The following is an 18686-nucleotide window of genomic DNA, read 5'->3' on the forward strand; positions in this document are numbered from 1 at the left end:
CTGCTTGCACAGGAGCTTTGAACCAGGGTGGGCTAGCTGTTTAGCATGTTGGCTTGTTAGCTTTAGCAGATATCTCAATACATAGACATTATAATATCAAATTTGTTATTTATTCACTTTCTGTTCATAATATAAGTTTTTTTTAATGTTTTTAACAAAAGTTCTTACATATTGCCCCCTTTAAACGCAAATTCAGTGAAGTCTACTCTCACCACCTCAGTTGAAGGGGTTTGGTAAACATGATTGTGAAGAAAACTATAATGGGGCAAGCAGCAAGAGCCTCCCAAAGCTTTTCAAACACCTTAAACTTAAGTTGTACACTCTAGAGCTAAATCAAAATGCACAAGAAGTATGAGCAACTGAGGTAAAGGTTGAAAGAGGAACTCCCAAGGGAACAATCTCAAGGGACCATGATCTTACCCGATGTGAGGTGCCACCCAATCTAAGTAATGCATTTGCAGTGTGTCAACCATCTAGGACAAACCATAAATATGACAGCAGTAAATCAGAAATATATACTAATTACATCTGCTAATGATTATTTTGGACGGTATCATCACCCAATTCAATTCAAATAGGTTTTATTCAGGAATATAGGAACAATGGTGCCGCATCATAAAAGCATAGGCTACAAGTTGTCAAAATATTTGGATAGAGCACAATAACAGCAAAATGTATATAGAAAAAATATACTACACTACAACAGGCAACCATGCACAGCCATCCTAAATAATCATAAGCGAATGTAATTATAATAACAAACTAACTTAACCAATTTCTGGTTTTACTTTAGTTCTGCATGGTTATGTGTTGCTGCTGTACGTAATTGTCTAAGATGGCAGATCAGGTTGTGACGATCTAAATACCTGAAAATTGAATGACATTTCAGTCTCAGCTGTCCATTGCCTTTAACACTGACGAGCAAATGTTGGCATGCTAAAACATTATGTACACATTGTACATTCAAACTACATTTGTGTTTAATTAAACTGACTTACAAATGAACCTGCAGCCAAGCAAGAGTATGAATACTAGTTGGTTCCTGGGTCGGGTAACCATAGCATTTGTGTATAGTATGCGCTGCACTGGTGATGGGGTATGAGTGGGGGCACAACAACAACAAAATGACCATGCCCTCTCCTGAAAGGTTAATATAGCCACGGGCACACTCAAAAGGTACCAGGAAAATAGTTTCTGCTGGATCTCAATGGGGCCACAGATTGAAATCGGAAGCCAAATGTATACGCAACAAGAAGCAGGAAACTGCTGTCTTATGCATTTCATAACTCTGACATATTGCGTATCAAATGTGAAAAAGTGCATTTATTTCAAAAACGTTGAAGGGCACAAAACAAAGCTGAAAATAAAAAGGCTGTTACCCACTTGAATTCCCTATCATCGCCTCCTGTCTGCTTACATTGCTGAACTCTGCACAAACTGACATTTCATTCCCAATTCTGTCTGCCTGGAATCTGTGAAGGAACAGAAACATGACACATGAGCTCCCTTTATAATTTATGTGCTCTAATCTAATGACGGTACAGTGTGACCCAGGAAAAAAAAAGAAAAAAAAGAATGTAATACATCTATGTGCATCAAATCATCAGAGAATGTTTCATCAGCTTAAGACTTTTCTAAATGAGGGTTGGAGCATTAACGTGAACCCTGCTAACATAAGGGGCCACTCGATCAATCCCAGCTCCTATATAATCTTGAAGAACAGCAGTGGAGGGTGAGTCAGAGTGCTTATTGATCACACCGGGGACTTTTCCAGACAATGCAGCCTTTAGGTATTACAGGCAAAGCTTCCTCTCACATAGGAGAAGAGAATAGCAATTCCTATTTCCAATTCCTAAAATGAGCAAAGTCAATGTAATCAGCTTTCATATATTTGGCCGAGGGATCAATAATCCTTTCACCATCATGAGTGAAAGAGAATGAGTTAGTGTGTGTCTCTGGATGACCTTTGCAGAGGTGAACTCTGCTTGATTCTGCCAACGGACCCTCTGTCCAAGTGCCATTTCATTTGGCAGCTGAGATGGAAGCTGCATGAGCGAAAAGCTACAAGTTAATGAGTCCTCTATCAATATTTCTATAACATGCTCCGACACAGCCTGTGACAGATGAGGATAGCTTTAAAGTGGGGCTAACATGTGCAGCTCTAGACATGGGATTAAAGCAATTATAATTAAAGATGGAGCATGTCTGGTCTGTAAGGGAATGATTATTCCATGGCCAGCTCTAATAGCGGTCAAGGCTTCTCTGGTTTGATCTTTATGGGGAAAGATTTGTGCACTGCTGCAAGTATGCACAGAACATTTATGAGGCTGTGGCATTCGATTGCCTTGCTGATGGATGCTCAGAACCAAACAAACATACTCCTCAAATCAACAAGTAGAGTCTACACCTATCCGAAAATATGTGAGGTTGTAATTAAGCACAGTGCTGTTTTGAGCTGAATGCTGAGGTCGGCATGCTAGAAACGCTGATGTTTTGCAGTAATAACATAAACCACGTTCACCATAGGTTTAGCACATAGCATGCTAGCATTTGTTGATCAGCAGTAAACACAAATTACTGCTGTTGTGGACGGGAATGTCACCAGTTGTGGTAGTTTGGATCTCTAAATTGGACACTCCAAGCAAGTCTTCTCCGAGAAATTTAAATCATTGGACACTTGGACACTCCAAGCAAGTCTTCTCCGAGAAATTTAAATCAAAGCCATTTTATATATTTGTTCTCAATGAACAGGAACATGAGATCAATTGAAAATTGTGTTAATGTTTGGAAGTTTCTGGCATATATTAATGGATCAGTATCAGTTCAAGCAAAGCTGATCAATATCAGATCCTTTCTTCAGTGAACTCTACTGTGTCTGTCCGTCTCAGTTTGTCTGCACCACAAAACTTTCAGCTGGCAGCCTCTTTCTAAGTGGTGATGACCATTGCTTTCGACAGTTAAAATGACGAACACCACTGCAGGCAGATCATTGCAGCTGTTACTAATTAATGTTAATTTCGAGAGTAACTTCAAAACAGGCCAACATGTCGTCTGGTTGAAGTGCTCTCTGCAGCTGTTGTGGATGACTGCAACTGTAAGTGGATTGAGTGTTTAGTTCCAACAACAGAGTGATACATATTCTCTAGTTAAGTGGTGATTTGGATTGTGTCACTTCAGTCTATGGAGGCATACTCTCCCAGTTAAAGTTGCACTCATGTCATGTCCCAGACCTGCAGGATTTGGATGTGGTAGCTTCGAAGAGAATTTAGATTAAGTTGCTACACCTGTGTTTTCAATGGGTCAGATAGTATTTCATGAACATTTAGGTCACACCACACTCAGTATCTGCTGATTCTGCAATGTAAAAGGCCTCAGGTAAGAACTGGATCCAAAAAACTTAATTGGGATTCTCTAGTGTTTTTTAACTAATATCTTTCGAGAAAAACATTTGATCATCTTGTTTCGTACACTTGGTATCATTGGTGAATTATCCACTAAATCCTCATAACTAAATGACTGAATAAGTTAATGGCCAATGTCTCTCAAAATTACATTTGTTCCCACCGCAATAGCACACATACATCTTGAGGATGTTTGCACAAGTTACATCAGAATTATATAGTATGGCGAACATTTGCTAATTGGGAAGACCTTGCCATGATATAGACTTCTATTCATCCCACCAATATCTGCAAGACGTATGTGTGATATCTGGGCCACAACAACATAAAACTTTGGACAGTACCCGCAAAAGGGTGAACTGTACCAGAATATCAGTGCGGTTTGGTTAGGTTTAGGCACAGAAATGACTTGGTTAGGATTAGCTAACAAAACTACTTTGTTAGATTTAGGAAAATATCAAGGCTTCGCCACATAAGTCATGCAAAGTTTAGTACATTATGCATTTTCAGTATGTTAGATAAGTTAACAAAAAACACCTCTTCAACAACCTCTGCCTTGTGCTGGCTTTACTGCTTCTTTTATAACATCACCTCAGTTCCTTCTTCCCTCATATACCCATGAGAGGTTGCTACCTAACAATAAATGTAAGTATGGTTCAACCTGAACTGCTTGCACAGGCAACCTATATAGCTGTTTACTAACCCTAACCCATCCTGGTGAGGATAGGCTGGATTTATCAGATATATGACTCGTTACTGAAGTCCAGCTAAGGAAACCAGCAAAAGATACAATACCAACCTGATGAATACAAAAAACATTTAGTGAATAGTATGATGTAGAGTTGTTTAATGTGTATTTCATATTGATGTCATATTTTACCAACTGAATGACAAGCTTTGACCCAGTGGTCATGCTGCAGAAAATTCACCAAAATCTGCAGGCTTCATCCTCGGGGGAACCATGACTGTCTGTACCAAAGTCACTAATAGGCAGACCGTAGTCTGGGTCCAGACCCCAACTCTGTCCTATCCACACTATAACCCATATTTAATAAAATATTGAGGATTATCAAGTTTTGACAGTATTTCAATTTGAACTTTTGCAGGTTTTCCAGTCTTTATGGTACTGGTTTAGCAGCCCCTGGAAACAGACCAATTGCATGTATTGTAAATCATCTCACATGAGGCTACTCAGCCAATCAAATCAGCGCATTTGCAGGCATTTGACTAGCAGGGGAACTCAAGTGAGTGGAAAAATAAAGTGTGAATCGCCATCAAGAGACAACACACCTACCAACTCAAATCTGGATTTAAGAGCACAGAAAAATGCTCTCTGCACTATAAGAATTATTAAAACAAGATATTGTCCCAGCTACACGTTAGTATGAGGCTGGCCTGACATCATTCCATCCATTAAATCCAGACGAAAAAGCTAGAAAAGCAAGAGTTATAAAAGCTGAGGTATAAAAGCTGTTAACATGTGTTGAGATTGTTTATCTTAAAGTTGTTTGAGACTATTAAGATCTGATTGGAGTTCAAAATTAAGCAACAGGGAAAATCAAAGCACTTTTATCAAAATGTTTGTATAATCAATATTTTTTTCTCAAATTCATTTTATTCATATTTATTTTATGAAATATTTGGAAATATAGAACTTGTTGACTACATACAGACGTTAATACAACACCTGGGCTGCTTTAATATACTGTAGATGGCACTAAATTGTGATGCAAGTTAGACATTGTGTGGTGTTTTAGTGGCTAATGGAAAACTTCGACCTCTTCAGGCTAGAGGAACAGTTCGAAAATCGCAAAGTCAGTAGGCTTCACCCTCTGGGGACCATGAATGTCTGTACACAATGTTAGAACATCTCCTGGTTTCTGAAATATTTTAGTCCAGACCATAGATGGCAGTGAATGGGAGTGAACCACAGACAGTTTGCAATTAAAACTTTTCATAATAAATATTATTTTTTTCTTAATTGCCAGCATGCTGCAAATGATTCTTCCTAAGAGCTAAATAACCATTTATTGCCACAAAAATACAATGCTTGATGATAAAGTTGATGAATAAAATATAGTCACGCACAATTGGTTTATTGTATGGTTCATTATTTTTTCCCTCTTTGTTTTGCAGCATAGAGCACGACATAAAAAGAAACAAACGTTAAAACAACATGCTCAGCAGCACTACATCAAGAACAATCATCAGAGCAGCAATAAAAACACTCCAATAATGATTATCCGGCTAAACCCCTGAATAAGTTATGACCAGCAACAAACTCCAGATTTGTTTAGTGTCTTGTATGAATTATTCACCTCCTCTATTCAAACACAGCTGACACACGGAGGAAAATATTAATGGAGAATCAGTTCTTTTATTTAAACTCCCACTTCCTTTGCTGACTAATTTCCTCTCCTTATCTCTGAGGAAAAGGGCAAGCATTTGGACCTGTCACAAAGACAATAGGAATACATCAGATATATTACTGTGTTTTGTGAATGTGCTACGTCATACACAAATGGTTATTCATGATCATAAACGTTCATGAAGGCACAGATTATGTGAATACCTTTCTAATCTTTAACACCCCGGGCTGTGGTTTTTTATCCAGACACTGTTATTATGGAGGTAATTGATACCAGTGCACAAAGTTGCCATGGATAGGAACAGGTAATGCCAAAGCAACTAAACAAATGTTCTCATCACATTTTATCCCAGAGAAACCTATTTCAGGGCAGTCTCAGTCCTGTGTGTGAGGGGAATATTTATCCTATATAAGGAATAATTATGCTTGTCAGATGGGATATTCCATATGCCCTTGCTGCTGCGGTGAATATTAAACCACAACCCATTAAAACTGGGCTATACAGTACATGTTTTCCACAGCGACTGCTAAAAATGTATGGTTCATACCGTCCCTACGTCCACTGGCTGCTTCCTGGTGTGGCCTGCGCTACAATAAAAACGGGATGTTATCAGCCTGCATAGGAGTTGGGGCACTTCCAGATAGCCTGCCAAGCAGCCGTCACCATGTAAATCATGAGTTTAGTCTGAAACTTTTCATTGAGGAAACATTTATGGGTCAGTTTAGAATTTAGCACAGAATCGTATAAGCCAGCACTGATGGATAGTCAAGGGGCTCTTTTACAAAAATCCACTTAGGGCAATGTTACATATGTGTGGAAACCAGTAAAAAAGAAAGAAAGGTGCACATTTTAAATACTTTTTAAGAGAGCAGACTGGAAGTAAAATGCATAACTCCATTTTCATGACCCAGTAGCTCATTTATTCCGTAACTGATTTTCCAAAGGCACTGTGATAAAATCTCTTTAACCGGCTTTTGTATGCACAGTTTTCCAATAGTCACCTATAGTCAGCAGACCCAAATGTGAAAAAGGCTTTTATACATTTTTCAGCTAAACTTTTATCTATCATACAGAGAAAAGACATCTTTTCTTTGCGCACATAGAGCAAATTATATTATTGCTTCACGCTCACAAACTCCAGTCTAATCTTTGCTGCTGTCTGCTCAGGCAGTTATCGCTGTGGCGGTGATTCCACTGTAGAATGATATAAAATCAATCCACGGACTCAGTTTGATATTATGGCTTCCTTTTTTTGCCTCTCATGTCCCTCGCCATAAAAGCAAATGAGCAGATTTTCCAGCTGGTGTGTTGTCATGTTTGTAATAGCTACAAAATCACACTGTTTTTCTCCAGGGCACATAAACTGTTTATATGGCATTATAATTAAAAGTGTGTGATGTATATTGTTGCTTGTGAATTTAAACAGCAATTTAATGTTCGCCCCTTGCTGGTTTAAATCAAGGCACATAAGACTGGACCTTTTTATGTTTTATGATCCGTACATTTCAGAGCCTCTGCTAATATGTATGTGTGAAGTGCAGTCATTCATATAGTTAATATGTGACTAAAATTAACAGTATTGGAGAGGTCAACGGAAAATTGTAATCAAATGTATATTGCATTTTACTCATTGATTAAGTATTTATGTTAGTTGACTCTTTACTCAACAACAAAGGTAGGTTACTACATTACTAGTTGCATTACTTTAGTGTGCATTTATAAATCTAATCTGATGCTCTGCACTAAAGTGAGAGCCCTGGCAGTAACACTTTCTAAGAAGCCCATTCTTATAACGCATTATGATGCGATCATAATACGGTTATAATGAGGTTATAATGAGGTTATAATGATTTATAATTGGTGTTATAATTAGTTATACATGTTCATGATGTGTTATAATAACAATTATAAACAGATTATAATGTTTTTTTATAATGTTTTATAAGGGTTCAAGCATCATAATGTATCATAAAGTATTATATTGATTGATTGATTATAATTTATTAGAAGTGTTATGTCAAATAATGGCCGTATGAGAGGGTATAATGCTACAGTGGTTATAAACCATTATAAGCGGTCATTGGATGCCACCAGAGTGTCCTCACTTTACTTAAAGCATCCAGTGACCTCTTATAATGGTTTATAACCACTGTTTAAGCATTATACACTCTCATACGGCTATTATTTGACATAACACTTATTATAAATTATAATCACGTTATAAAGTATAATAATAGTGATTATAATGCGTTCATGAGAGATTAGTTATAATACTTTATGATACATTATGATGGTTGAACCCTTATAAAACATTATAAAAAAACATTATAATCTGTTTATAATTGTTATTATAACACATCATGAACATGTATAACTAATTATAACACCAATTATAAATCATTATAACCTCAGTATAACCGTATTATGATCGCATCATAATGCGTTATAAGAATGGGCTTCATAGAAAGTGTTACCGTTCCATTATCACTTTGAAAAAAGTAAAAGTCACCCGTTGCTGGAGCCAATCCCAGCTGTCTCCGGGCGAAGTTGCCAGCTCATCGCAGGGCCCATAGGAGCAATTTGGGGTTCAGTATCTTGCATAAGGACACTTCGACATGCAGCTCAGCAGAGCTGGGATTTGAACCAGCAACCTTCCGATCACTAGCTGACTTGCTCTACCCGCTGGGCTACAGCTGCCTGCCTCTGTAAGTATCAAAAGTAATTTTCTGGCAATAAATTTACTAAAGTGTCAAAAGTCAAGCAAAAGTTCATTATAAATATATTTACAGAGGCCGATTATCAGATTCAGTGTTTTATTTATTGAACTGCAAGTAATAGAAATTCATTTAAAAAGATGGCACACTATCATACAATCTGAAAAGTAAAGAGTAACTAAAGTCATTGAATAAATGTAGTGTAGTAAAAAGTACAATCATCCTCTGTCCTTAGACCCTCGTTTTGAGTGATGAAAAACGTACCATATTGAGAAAAAAAAAAAAAAAAAAAAAAAACATTCTAACACGGGGAAGGAAAAAAAGATGGATGAAACCTCAAGGAAGGACTGACATGCAATAGATGTCGCACATGACATCTCTTTGCATATTGAACATAAACTGAAACTGGACTAATAGTTCAAGTACCTCAAAATTAAATTTCAGCACACCACCTAAGTGAATGTATTTAGTTAGGTTCCAATACTATGTAAACTATGTACTAAAATACAAAATGTAAGTAAATGTAAGAGCTGAGAGATTAGACATACTATTGTAACTAGTATTTAAAATAAGTTTTAGAAACAGAGCCCGTTAGCAGTTAGCTATCATTAAACACACAAACACCTCACTTTTCTCTGCTCATCTGCGTTGAATTATTTCTGTTAATTCGCCCCATCAGTTCACAGTTACTCTATTTACCCAGACTGCCATTTCGACTGTTCATCAAACAATGACTGCTCTCTGCGGCCCGCCACTCCAGGTGTTTCTCGCACTCTGAATAACTGAACAGTATATTTGCAGATGTACTGCAAATTTACCAAGAGTCCTTTTTATGTCAGAGTGAGCTACGGCACTCATGGTGACTATTCAGGAATGTTATGCAACAAAGATCAGTTAATGGTGCCTTTAAAAAGCCCAATGCCTCCATACCCACACATTACATCAGCTATAGAAAACACAGGAGAAAATGAGAAAAAAAAAGGTTTTAAAAGCCAGCAACCTCTCTCTACAGAAGTTCCCTCCACAGTGAAGCTGCAAGGCTCACCTCCAACTCTGAACAGGCTGAATTCTAAATGCAGGCTAACTGGTGGCTAACATTAGCAAGCCAGCTAAGTGAACACATTTGAGCTGTGTGTGTGTGTGTTCTCATTCACGGGGAGTCACATTTCCCCAGTTTTGCTGTCTACCACACACTAGCGCCCACGTTGAGATGACGTGTTGCGCCGCAGTCTGTAACGCACAGGAATGAAAACTTATATCAGCTTTCAACAGCTTCCAGGTAAGGCGGCATAGAAAGCCAACAACATGTTACTGGAAAAATCACATTACTTTAATGTGCTACTAAGTAATGCGTCACTGCCCAGCACTGACAGGAATGTGTGTCAGTACAACAAACGCACACACTTGAAGTAGTTTATTGCCGAAAACCTGCACATGTGTGTGTTTCTGTGCGTGCGGGGACACATGTGGAGCCATATTCTTTGCCCTATGAATTATGGTAGATGTCACTCGGCACATTGTATTCCAGGGCAGAGAGCAGTGATATATGACTGCTCCTTTTCTCTCTGCAGGCAGCTTGGACACACACCACCCAGCAATCAAAGGTAAAGCACTACCAATATATTAGCTGGGCGCAATGTTATGAGCAGGATGATAAATATCGGATTTTCCCTCTTTTCACTCTTGTGGGATGAATTGGAAAGAATAGTGAACATAAAAAAGTTTTATTGGAGATGTTATGGGGGGAGGAAGGTAAACACTCAACCATTATATCCTGCTGTGTCAATATGGATTTCGTTAGGATCCATATTCATTTGAACAGACGGCATCATCTGCAAAAGAGCAAACGGATTCTGTGCTGTGTTTCAGTTGGCTTCTTCGCAGCATGACAGAAATACGGCTGTGCTACAAAACCCAAGTGGCAAGTTAGTGGCAAGTGTGTGTGTGTGTGTATGTGTGTGTGTGTGTGTGTGTGTGTTTGTGTTGTCACTCCAGCCCTCCCTTCCCACTTCTCCCCATTCCCTGCTCCTCACCCTCCATTTCCCTCCACTGCACAGGCAGCCTTCACCGAAAGGAACATGTTGACCATCATCTAAAACCTTTTCAATGTATGATACAGTCATACAGACTGAGGAACACACGATGTACTTAAGCACACGCAAAATATTACTGAATACAGTAACAGGATTGTTAAATGAGAAACTTCTGTCTGTTAAAACATTTAAATAAGGCACAATCTGGCAAAAATGTCGAGCTTATTATTTAATGAATAGGGACCGGAATAATTGAGAAGGGTACTTGAGGCAATATCAAAGAACTTTAGTGGATAATATTTCAGTAACAGAGTTATTTTATAGCTTTCTTGAAGTAATAGAAATCCCATGGATAATTTCCCATTTCCAATGAAATCCCATGGCTGATTTCCATATTATTTTCAATGTTCTAAATTTTGAGACTGCGCTTGTAGAATAAAGACTTTCATGAATAATGCATATGTGTATTAGCTTCATAAACTAGAAATATTCAGAAATGTATACTTGGTGTACCTTGGTAGAAAAGCATTCAACAAGACGATAGATCCTGTTTTATGTTTGACAACGGAAAGAGTAGGCCTAACGCCATAGACCATGATTAGAGGATAATGTCTTATTGTGATTTTTCGGACCAATTTGTGTTTGTGATTAAAATTCTGATTATTTTTCATGAAATAAACTTGAGGTCTACATTTGTGGTCTACACCAGGTGCCTTACAAAAACATTCAGAAAAACTCTACATGAATGGAATCAGATGAAACAATGCAATATAGTTGTTGAGGTTCTTCCAGAACTCCTTTATTTTAAACGAATAAAAGAATAGTCAACTTCTGAGTTAATTTGTTCGTGAAGAGGAGAGACAGAAAAATTGCAATCGCTGTGTTTGTGAAAGCATTAATTTAAAATCAGTGTCAAATTTATGTTTTTCCAAATGCCAATGGAATTTATTAGGCTTTGACAATTTTACCATATGTTTCATGTGCTTTGCATCTGGATTGGGAGGGCGTTGTCACTCCAACTTCAGCTTTAGGGAGGGAGGGGGCAAAGATGACCAGTGTTTACCACTTGCAAGTAATGCAAATTAACCACGGCTTGCATTTTTGACATAAAAACGATTAATTGTTCGGCCCTGAGATCCACCGAGTACTCCATGTAGTCTTCAAAGAAGACACTGATGTCATTTAAACCCTGAAGAGCTAGTAAGTGGACCTTTTAACTTTGATAAATCAAATCAATTTAATTTATAAAGCCAAAAATCACAATTACATTGCCTCCGTGGGCTTAACAATCTGTATTGTGATCAACATCCTCCGTTGTTAGATTTGAGTAAAGAAAAACTTCCCATAGTCCCAAATCCTTGTAACTGGGAAAAAAAATGATACATTCTAAGGAAGAGCCACAGAGGAGGGATAAAGCTCCCAGGATGGACATACATGACAGAAAAGACAGATATCGTTGACAGATTATTGAATACAAGTAGATTATGTAAAATATAAGTGAAGAATGTGGCTCCTGGAGGACAATTGAGATACAATTACACAGTTTAATCTATGGTCAAACTGCTGATGTAAAGCACCTTATACTGCCAAACTGCCATCATGACATCAGGCATGATAAAAAAAACAAAACAATAATGTTTTTCTCTCAATACACCTAACATTGTCTCATGACTTGTGACTTAATTCATATAAAAATTAGTTTGATTAATTCGTACTTTGTGCCCCTAAAGGAACGAGACAGTTCTCCGAAACCCAATGAAACAAAAAGGTTTTCAAATCAATCTCATTGCTGTCCTGAACTTTGTGAATTTCCAATGCAATGGAATATTTATTGTTGGCCAACATATTTCACTGGCTCACCCAGTTCCATACATAAACATCAAGAGGCACCAGTTGTCCCACTTGGCCATGTTTACACTACATACCAGGAACAGACGTCCTCAGAGGGCCAGAATTCAATGCCATCTGAAATCACATAGCCCATCGGAACAAGACTTTCCTCTGATAAAACTCCAACAAAGCCACTAAGTCTAAAGCTTCTGCTGGCTCCCACACTGTTGATGCATAATTTTTAGTAGAAAGATGGGGAAAACAGGCTGGAATATTCAGCACCGAGCTGAATTTAGGCAGTCTTAGACTGTGTTTTAGGGATTGTCTTTTGGTTACAGCAAATCAGCTCACAAAATTACAAATGTTAGCCAGAAAAAATCTGCTCTTACCTTACTAACTGCTGTTATGTGCACGCAGTGAGGCTGTGTGCGTTAGCATAAAGCTCTCGGTACACTGCTGACTGCTTGAGGATGGTGACCTGCGTGGTGAGCGCTGAAAGCGACTCCTCCTGTTGAAGTAGCTGCCAGCTGACCAGGACCGCTTGTGCTTCCTCAGGTACTCCTTGTAGTTCTTGGTGAGCAGTGTGTACAGAAATGGGTTGATGCAGCTGTTGGAATATGTCAGACACGTGGTAAGGTAGTTGATGTTGCGTTTGGCTTTGGTGGACAGGGACAATGAGGGGTGGAACTGACCCAGCAGCTGCCAGATCCAGAAGGGCAGGAAACATGCCCAGAAAAGTAGCACAATAGTGAAGATCAGGTACAGCACCTTCAAGGATAAAAGACCACAGAGATTTACCATGAAGGAGAATCATTAATGCATCGGGATAGTGGTACATCAATGTTAAATCCAACAAAAAATTGCATTATATGGACAGTGAATAAAAATTATGGCTTATCAACCCCTGCCTCTCTACCCCAGCATGATCACAGTGCCGTAGGGACAGACTAATAAATTATTCCTGTAGCAAGCAGCTGTGCTTTTAAAAGTTGGGTTGTCTCCACTCTGCCTCAGTTGCTTTCAATTCAATTCACAGAATTTACTCGGACCTTAGAGCTAGACAGTGTTCTTCACGTTAGTTATCACACTGATAAAACAGATGAAGCCGCTTTCAGCCCTGCTATGAAGCAAATTGGAAACAGTTTTGTCTCAGCATGTTAAGGCAAAAAGGGAATGGCAAATAGAAAAACCTGCAGTAGCAGGGAGACCATAGATAAACTGTTGAATGTCTGGTGTGTGGGATTTATGGCATCTAGTGGTGAGGTTATAGATTGCAACCAACTGAACACCCTTCCCTTCACCCTTCTGTTCCAAGTGTAAAATGTCAAAGGCCCTCCCTGAAGTCAGAGATTATCAATATTATAATACGTTTCGTCTCTAAAATCCTACACACTTTACTTTTGCAGAGCAACTGTTTGTCTTATGTGATCATTGAGTTGTTGGCAAACCTTTTCCAAACAGGAGGTAATGTAATAGCTGTGAAACAGAATGTCACAACCTATGGGCTACAGGATAGGTTCCCAGGAGAAGAGGCAGCCTTGATGAGTGGTTTGTCTGTGCTGTGAGTTTGTTTGCCTAATTGCTGGCCTAATTTTCTGTCTATTCATCAGATTCCACCTGATGGATGTGCCTCTCAGGTTGAGAATCCTGGCTGAGTTGAATGGACTGGGTTTAGGGTGATGCTGCCCACCAAGAACTGGGCCTGCTATTCTTTAGGGGAGACTATCCTCCCTACAGGAAGTCCACCGGGAAAGGAGATTAAGGTAATTGGGTGGGTCAACTAAAGGTCAGAATTTTACTCTGGAGACCACTGTTAATTTCCTGCCTGCAACAGATAGTCAGCATTGTTTTTTAGTTGTTGCCATGATCATTCCCCAGTTTGATCCAAGTAGTTTTTTTACCTAATCATGATTTTTTTCCCCCTACCCTAATCAAACGATTGTGGAGAAAGACAGAGGATCGTTGAGTCTTATTCCCATTCCCAATAGCAGCACTTTGCACTTTTTCGAATACTGCTTCTGGGTGATAGGTTGGGCCGTGAATCAAAACTTTACCATAGCAGCCTAGATTTGTAGCAGTTTCAGTAGGCACTGACACATCAGGTTACCCTGCACAACTTGTAGTTCTGGAAGACAACATATCACATTTTATATCTTCTTACTTGGAGGACTTGTCGGATTTAGTGTAAGGTTGTCATCTACATCTACAGAAATGTTTGAATATTTCTCTGGAAAGCCCTAAAAGCACCATCAGAAAGCAGGCTTGTTAGAAATAGAACAACTTGTATCCCTTCAAGGGAGACAGAAACACTATCTTGTGACTCACTGACCTTTTGATTGGGAAGTTTCTTGGTCTGTTTGAAGGTCTCCGTCTGTGAAACCCAATAAGTGCGCGCAAGCTGGATGTAGAGATAGCCAATGATCAGTCCTGGAGCGACAATGCTAGTGCAAAACAGGAAGGAGATGTAAACTTTGTAGGAGAGTGCTGACAAGGTGGACTGGCACATAGCCTTGTTGCCCACTGTCATTAGCTGAATGCTTACAATCATCGGCAGGGTGAGGATGAGTGAGGCGACCCAGACCAGCAGAGCGATGGCTTTCCGGTAACTTTTAGACCGCTTGACTGTGTCGAGTGGCTTGAGCACAGCAAAGTATCGCTCCGTGCTCATGATTGTCAGTGTGAAGATACTGGCATGCATGGTCAGGAAATCCATGCTGATCAGAATGCGACACCCTGCGTCCCCGAAGTACCATCCCTTTAGGAAGTGTGTGCAGACTACGAAGGGTATGGTTAGAAGATACAACAGATCTGCCAAAGCTAAGTTTATGATGTAGATGTACATAGAGGCTGCAGTCCTCATGGACTGGCACATGACCACCAGGGTGTAGATGTTCCCCGAGACTCCAACGAGGCACATGATGGAGAGAATGGTGCCGATGGTAAAGGTGGCGGCTGTGTCCTCATGTGAGTTCAGAGGGGGGTCAGTGGCATTAGCGCCCCTTTCCACAAGGACTCCTACAGGCTCCATGGATACTGTGGTCATATCTGGATGCATGGGAAGAAAAATGTAAGGGGTGAGGGTGGCAACTGTACAGAAAAACGGCCATTCGTAATCAACCCTTATCTTCTAACTTGGCCTGATTCTTGCACTATTAGGGTGCTTACATACCGTTTCAATGGAGAAACTGGCCTGTTTGATTTGATTTATAATCTCCATTTGTGAGAGAAGCAGAAGTCATCATGGAAGTACTTAATGAGCTTGCGATCCATGCAAAGCTTCTTTTCAGGCTCCATCTCTAATAGTCAATTGCAAAATCTTTGTCTCACAGTTGAAGTGCCTCTACTGGCACTCACTCATAGAGAGGAGAATGAAACCCTTCATTTCACTCATCGGTTAGAAAGCAGGCCTGGATACAGCTTCAAGCTCTTATGTCACTTAAGCTAAATGTCTATAAATGTATTATCAAACACTCAAGTTTCCCTAAATTGGTCATAAAATGAGATGTTGGAATAGGATTGTTACTGTCTGTATCTTTGTTTCTGATCTTAGGTTAGTGGATGGCACATTGCACCACTGTCCAGGAATTAAGTACTCAGATATTTACGGAAGTAAAAGTAGCAAGTCTAAAGTGTGAAATTACTCTGTTTCAAGTAAAAGTCCTGCACTCAAAATATAACCTATTCCTTACCTTTATCCAGGGCCAGTTCACTAAGGGCAATGCTCTCTTTTTCAGGAACGCCCTGATCCCATTCACAAAGTTACACATTCACACTAGGAGACTACTCAGTACAACCAAAGTCTAATCTGCTCAGCAGATGCTCTGGAGCAGTTGGTGTTAAGGGCCTTGCTCAAGGGCACATGTGTGGTGGCAATGAGGAAGGGGCAAACGGTGCCTTTCACTTTCCCTGTCAGATTTATCCTACATGAGATTGAAGCAGCGAGCGACCCTTAACTATTAGTGCAGATCCAGATTAAGTTACTGATCCAGATAAAGTGAAATTGTTCTACTTTTTAATGAATTGGTCAGTGAGTTATGCTGGATCTTGATGTAATTAATTAATAAGGCACATTTTGGTGGCTGGTGTCTATGAGTGAGTACTTTTTGATACCTATCTTAATTAAAATCTGGATCTAGCATATTTAAATATATATTCTATTTTATACTTGATTAGGCTTGATTTAATTAAAGGAGACTGTTGGGCCTTAGCACTCTACTAGTGGCGTTCTTGGTGTAACAGTCTATAAATTATTTGAATGTTGCAGCCAGTGACATGTATATTTTTTATACTGCTGTTGCTTAACTTTTAATAAAAAATATAATGTATTAATTGATTCATATATATGTGTGTATATATATATATACATATGTATATATATATATATATATATATATATATATATATATATATATATATATATATATATATATATATATATATATTCTTTTTTTTTTTTTTTTTTTACCCCAAATCTGCAATGTAATTGATTACTAAAACTATTGAAGACATAAACTGGAGTATAAAGTACAACATTTTGAGTGGAAGTGTGAGACAGCATAAAATATAAATACTGAAATTGTACTTGTACTTGGGTAATTGTACTGCAACTGTCTGGACTGAGAGTGAACAGGAGTGTCAGAGTCTGATTCAAAGATAAGTTTGGAAAGCATTTCAGAAAGCAAACTGTTCTGAATGTTGCATTTCGATCGCACAGTGCTGATAAATTTAGCAAATCTTGCAGTGGAATCTACTGGGAATGAGAGCTACACACACTGGGTGATAATCAGAGTATGATTTGCGTCAGCAGAATTTCAGCAGGCTGATGACGAAACGTTCTGTCTTACTCTCTCTGACAGTAAGCAGGCAAACCAATGCAATTACTTGTGATGCAAGATATTTAATAAAGAGCCAAATGTGTCAGAGTTGATGCAACTGTTGAAGGCACACAGAGAAGTTTTTACTTGTTCACAGACGTCTCCCTTATCCAGTCTGTTGCTAAGTTGTCAAGATTCAGACAGAAACAGTGAGGAAAGTATTCTTCCTTTGCCACACATGCTGTTTCAAACACATGCAGAGATGAACTCAGACATGATTAACGTTACAACTTAAACACAACAGAATAAATTAATGCATAAGGAGAGACGGCGACTTACCTGGTCTGCCTCCCCGGACCAAAGAGTTCAACACGCAACCGCAGTGACATCAGCCATGCTCCGTATCACTTTGCTCCTCCAAACTTTGCACTTGCTGTAGAAATTTCACACTCCATAAGAGTCCCACAGATTGTACAGAGTATCTGAGAGGTGAAATACGCAGGTGGAACAAAAGACGATGAAGAAGAAATCTATATCCAGCAGTCTCGAGGGGGGAAAATAACCTAAATGAGTCATCCACTACAACAGGAATCCTGCCATTGTTGACTTGTGTATCAACAGCACATGAACCAATCCAGTGGGTCTAGGTTCAAGAGAAAGGCGCTCTGATTGCAAAAGTTCCTTTCCATTCCCTCTACCTTTTGTGCACCTTGGTAGCATCCGAAACACCAGATTTCAGCTGTGACATAGGCAGCAGAGTCATTTAATTTCAGGAGAGAAAAAAAAAAGAGGAGAACATCAATGAAATGGTGATGAGAAAGTGAGGATCACATTAAGCTACAGCTGGTTACGGAGAATACCCCCCTTTGACTGAGAGAGAGAGAGTAAGAGAGAGAGTACCAGAGGTACAGAGCGAGAGAGGGGAGAGAGAGAGAGAGAGAGAGAGAGAGAGAGAGGAGCGTTGTGCTGGTGAGGCACTCTCGCTCAGAAGCCCAAAGTGGGAGGGAGAAGACGGAGAGAACGGGCACGAGAGAGGTATGCAGGAAATGCGCTCTGCTCTCTCTCTCTCTCTCTCTCTCTCTCTCTTTCTCTTCTCTAACCCCCGTGCCATCTATTTTCATGCAACGGGGGCATGTGCCACACTTGAGGCACATTACAAACTGACAGAACAACCCTGCTGACACGCATGCAGGGTAAATCAATAGCTGAAAAGACAGCCAACAATTCCCATTTGTTCCAGTGTGGAATATCCGGTATCCATTATTTTTAAAGATGGTCAATGTCACCTACCGCTGCAGCGATTCACCTAAGCGCAGTCATCAACCATCATCCACTGCAGGAAAGGGGAAGCTAAACAATGTCTTTGGCCTTCTGTCGCCGCTCTTACAGGTTACAAAGAGACGATACATTTATGAGATTGTATGCGTTATGCTTTTGGGCGTGCCCTTGGTAGCTGACACTGCCTTTTCAATGAAATGGGGAGATGTTATAAAACAATGAATCAGTGTAAAACAAACAAACAAAA

General features: G+C 39.4%; 1 protein-coding gene across 1 annotated transcript in view; it reads right to left on the reverse strand.

Moving 5' to 3' along the window:
- uts2r (urotensin 2 receptor) overlaps window positions 1-18058 on the reverse strand; it is a 63367-nt gene extending 45309 nt beyond the window's left edge. The window contains exons 1-3 of the mRNA XM_030399236.1: window positions 17501-18058; window positions 14677-15392; window positions 12737-13115 (exon numbers count right to left, since the gene is read on the reverse strand). Of these exons, the coding sequence (XP_030255096.1) occupies window positions 12741-13115; window positions 14677-15390 (1089 nt within the window). The 5' untranslated portion in view covers window positions 15391-15392; window positions 17501-18058 and the 3' untranslated portion in view covers window positions 12737-12740. The remainder of the gene's footprint in view (window positions 1-12736; window positions 13116-14676; window positions 15393-17500) is intronic.
- Between the last annotated feature and the right edge of the window lie 628 nt (window positions 18059-18686).

Source organism: Sparus aurata, chromosome 20 (genome assembly GCF_900880675.1).
Source record: "Sparus aurata chromosome 20, fSpaAur1.1, whole genome shotgun sequence".
NCBI classification, from domain to species: Eukaryota; Metazoa; Chordata; class Actinopteri; order Spariformes; family Sparidae; genus Sparus; species Sparus aurata.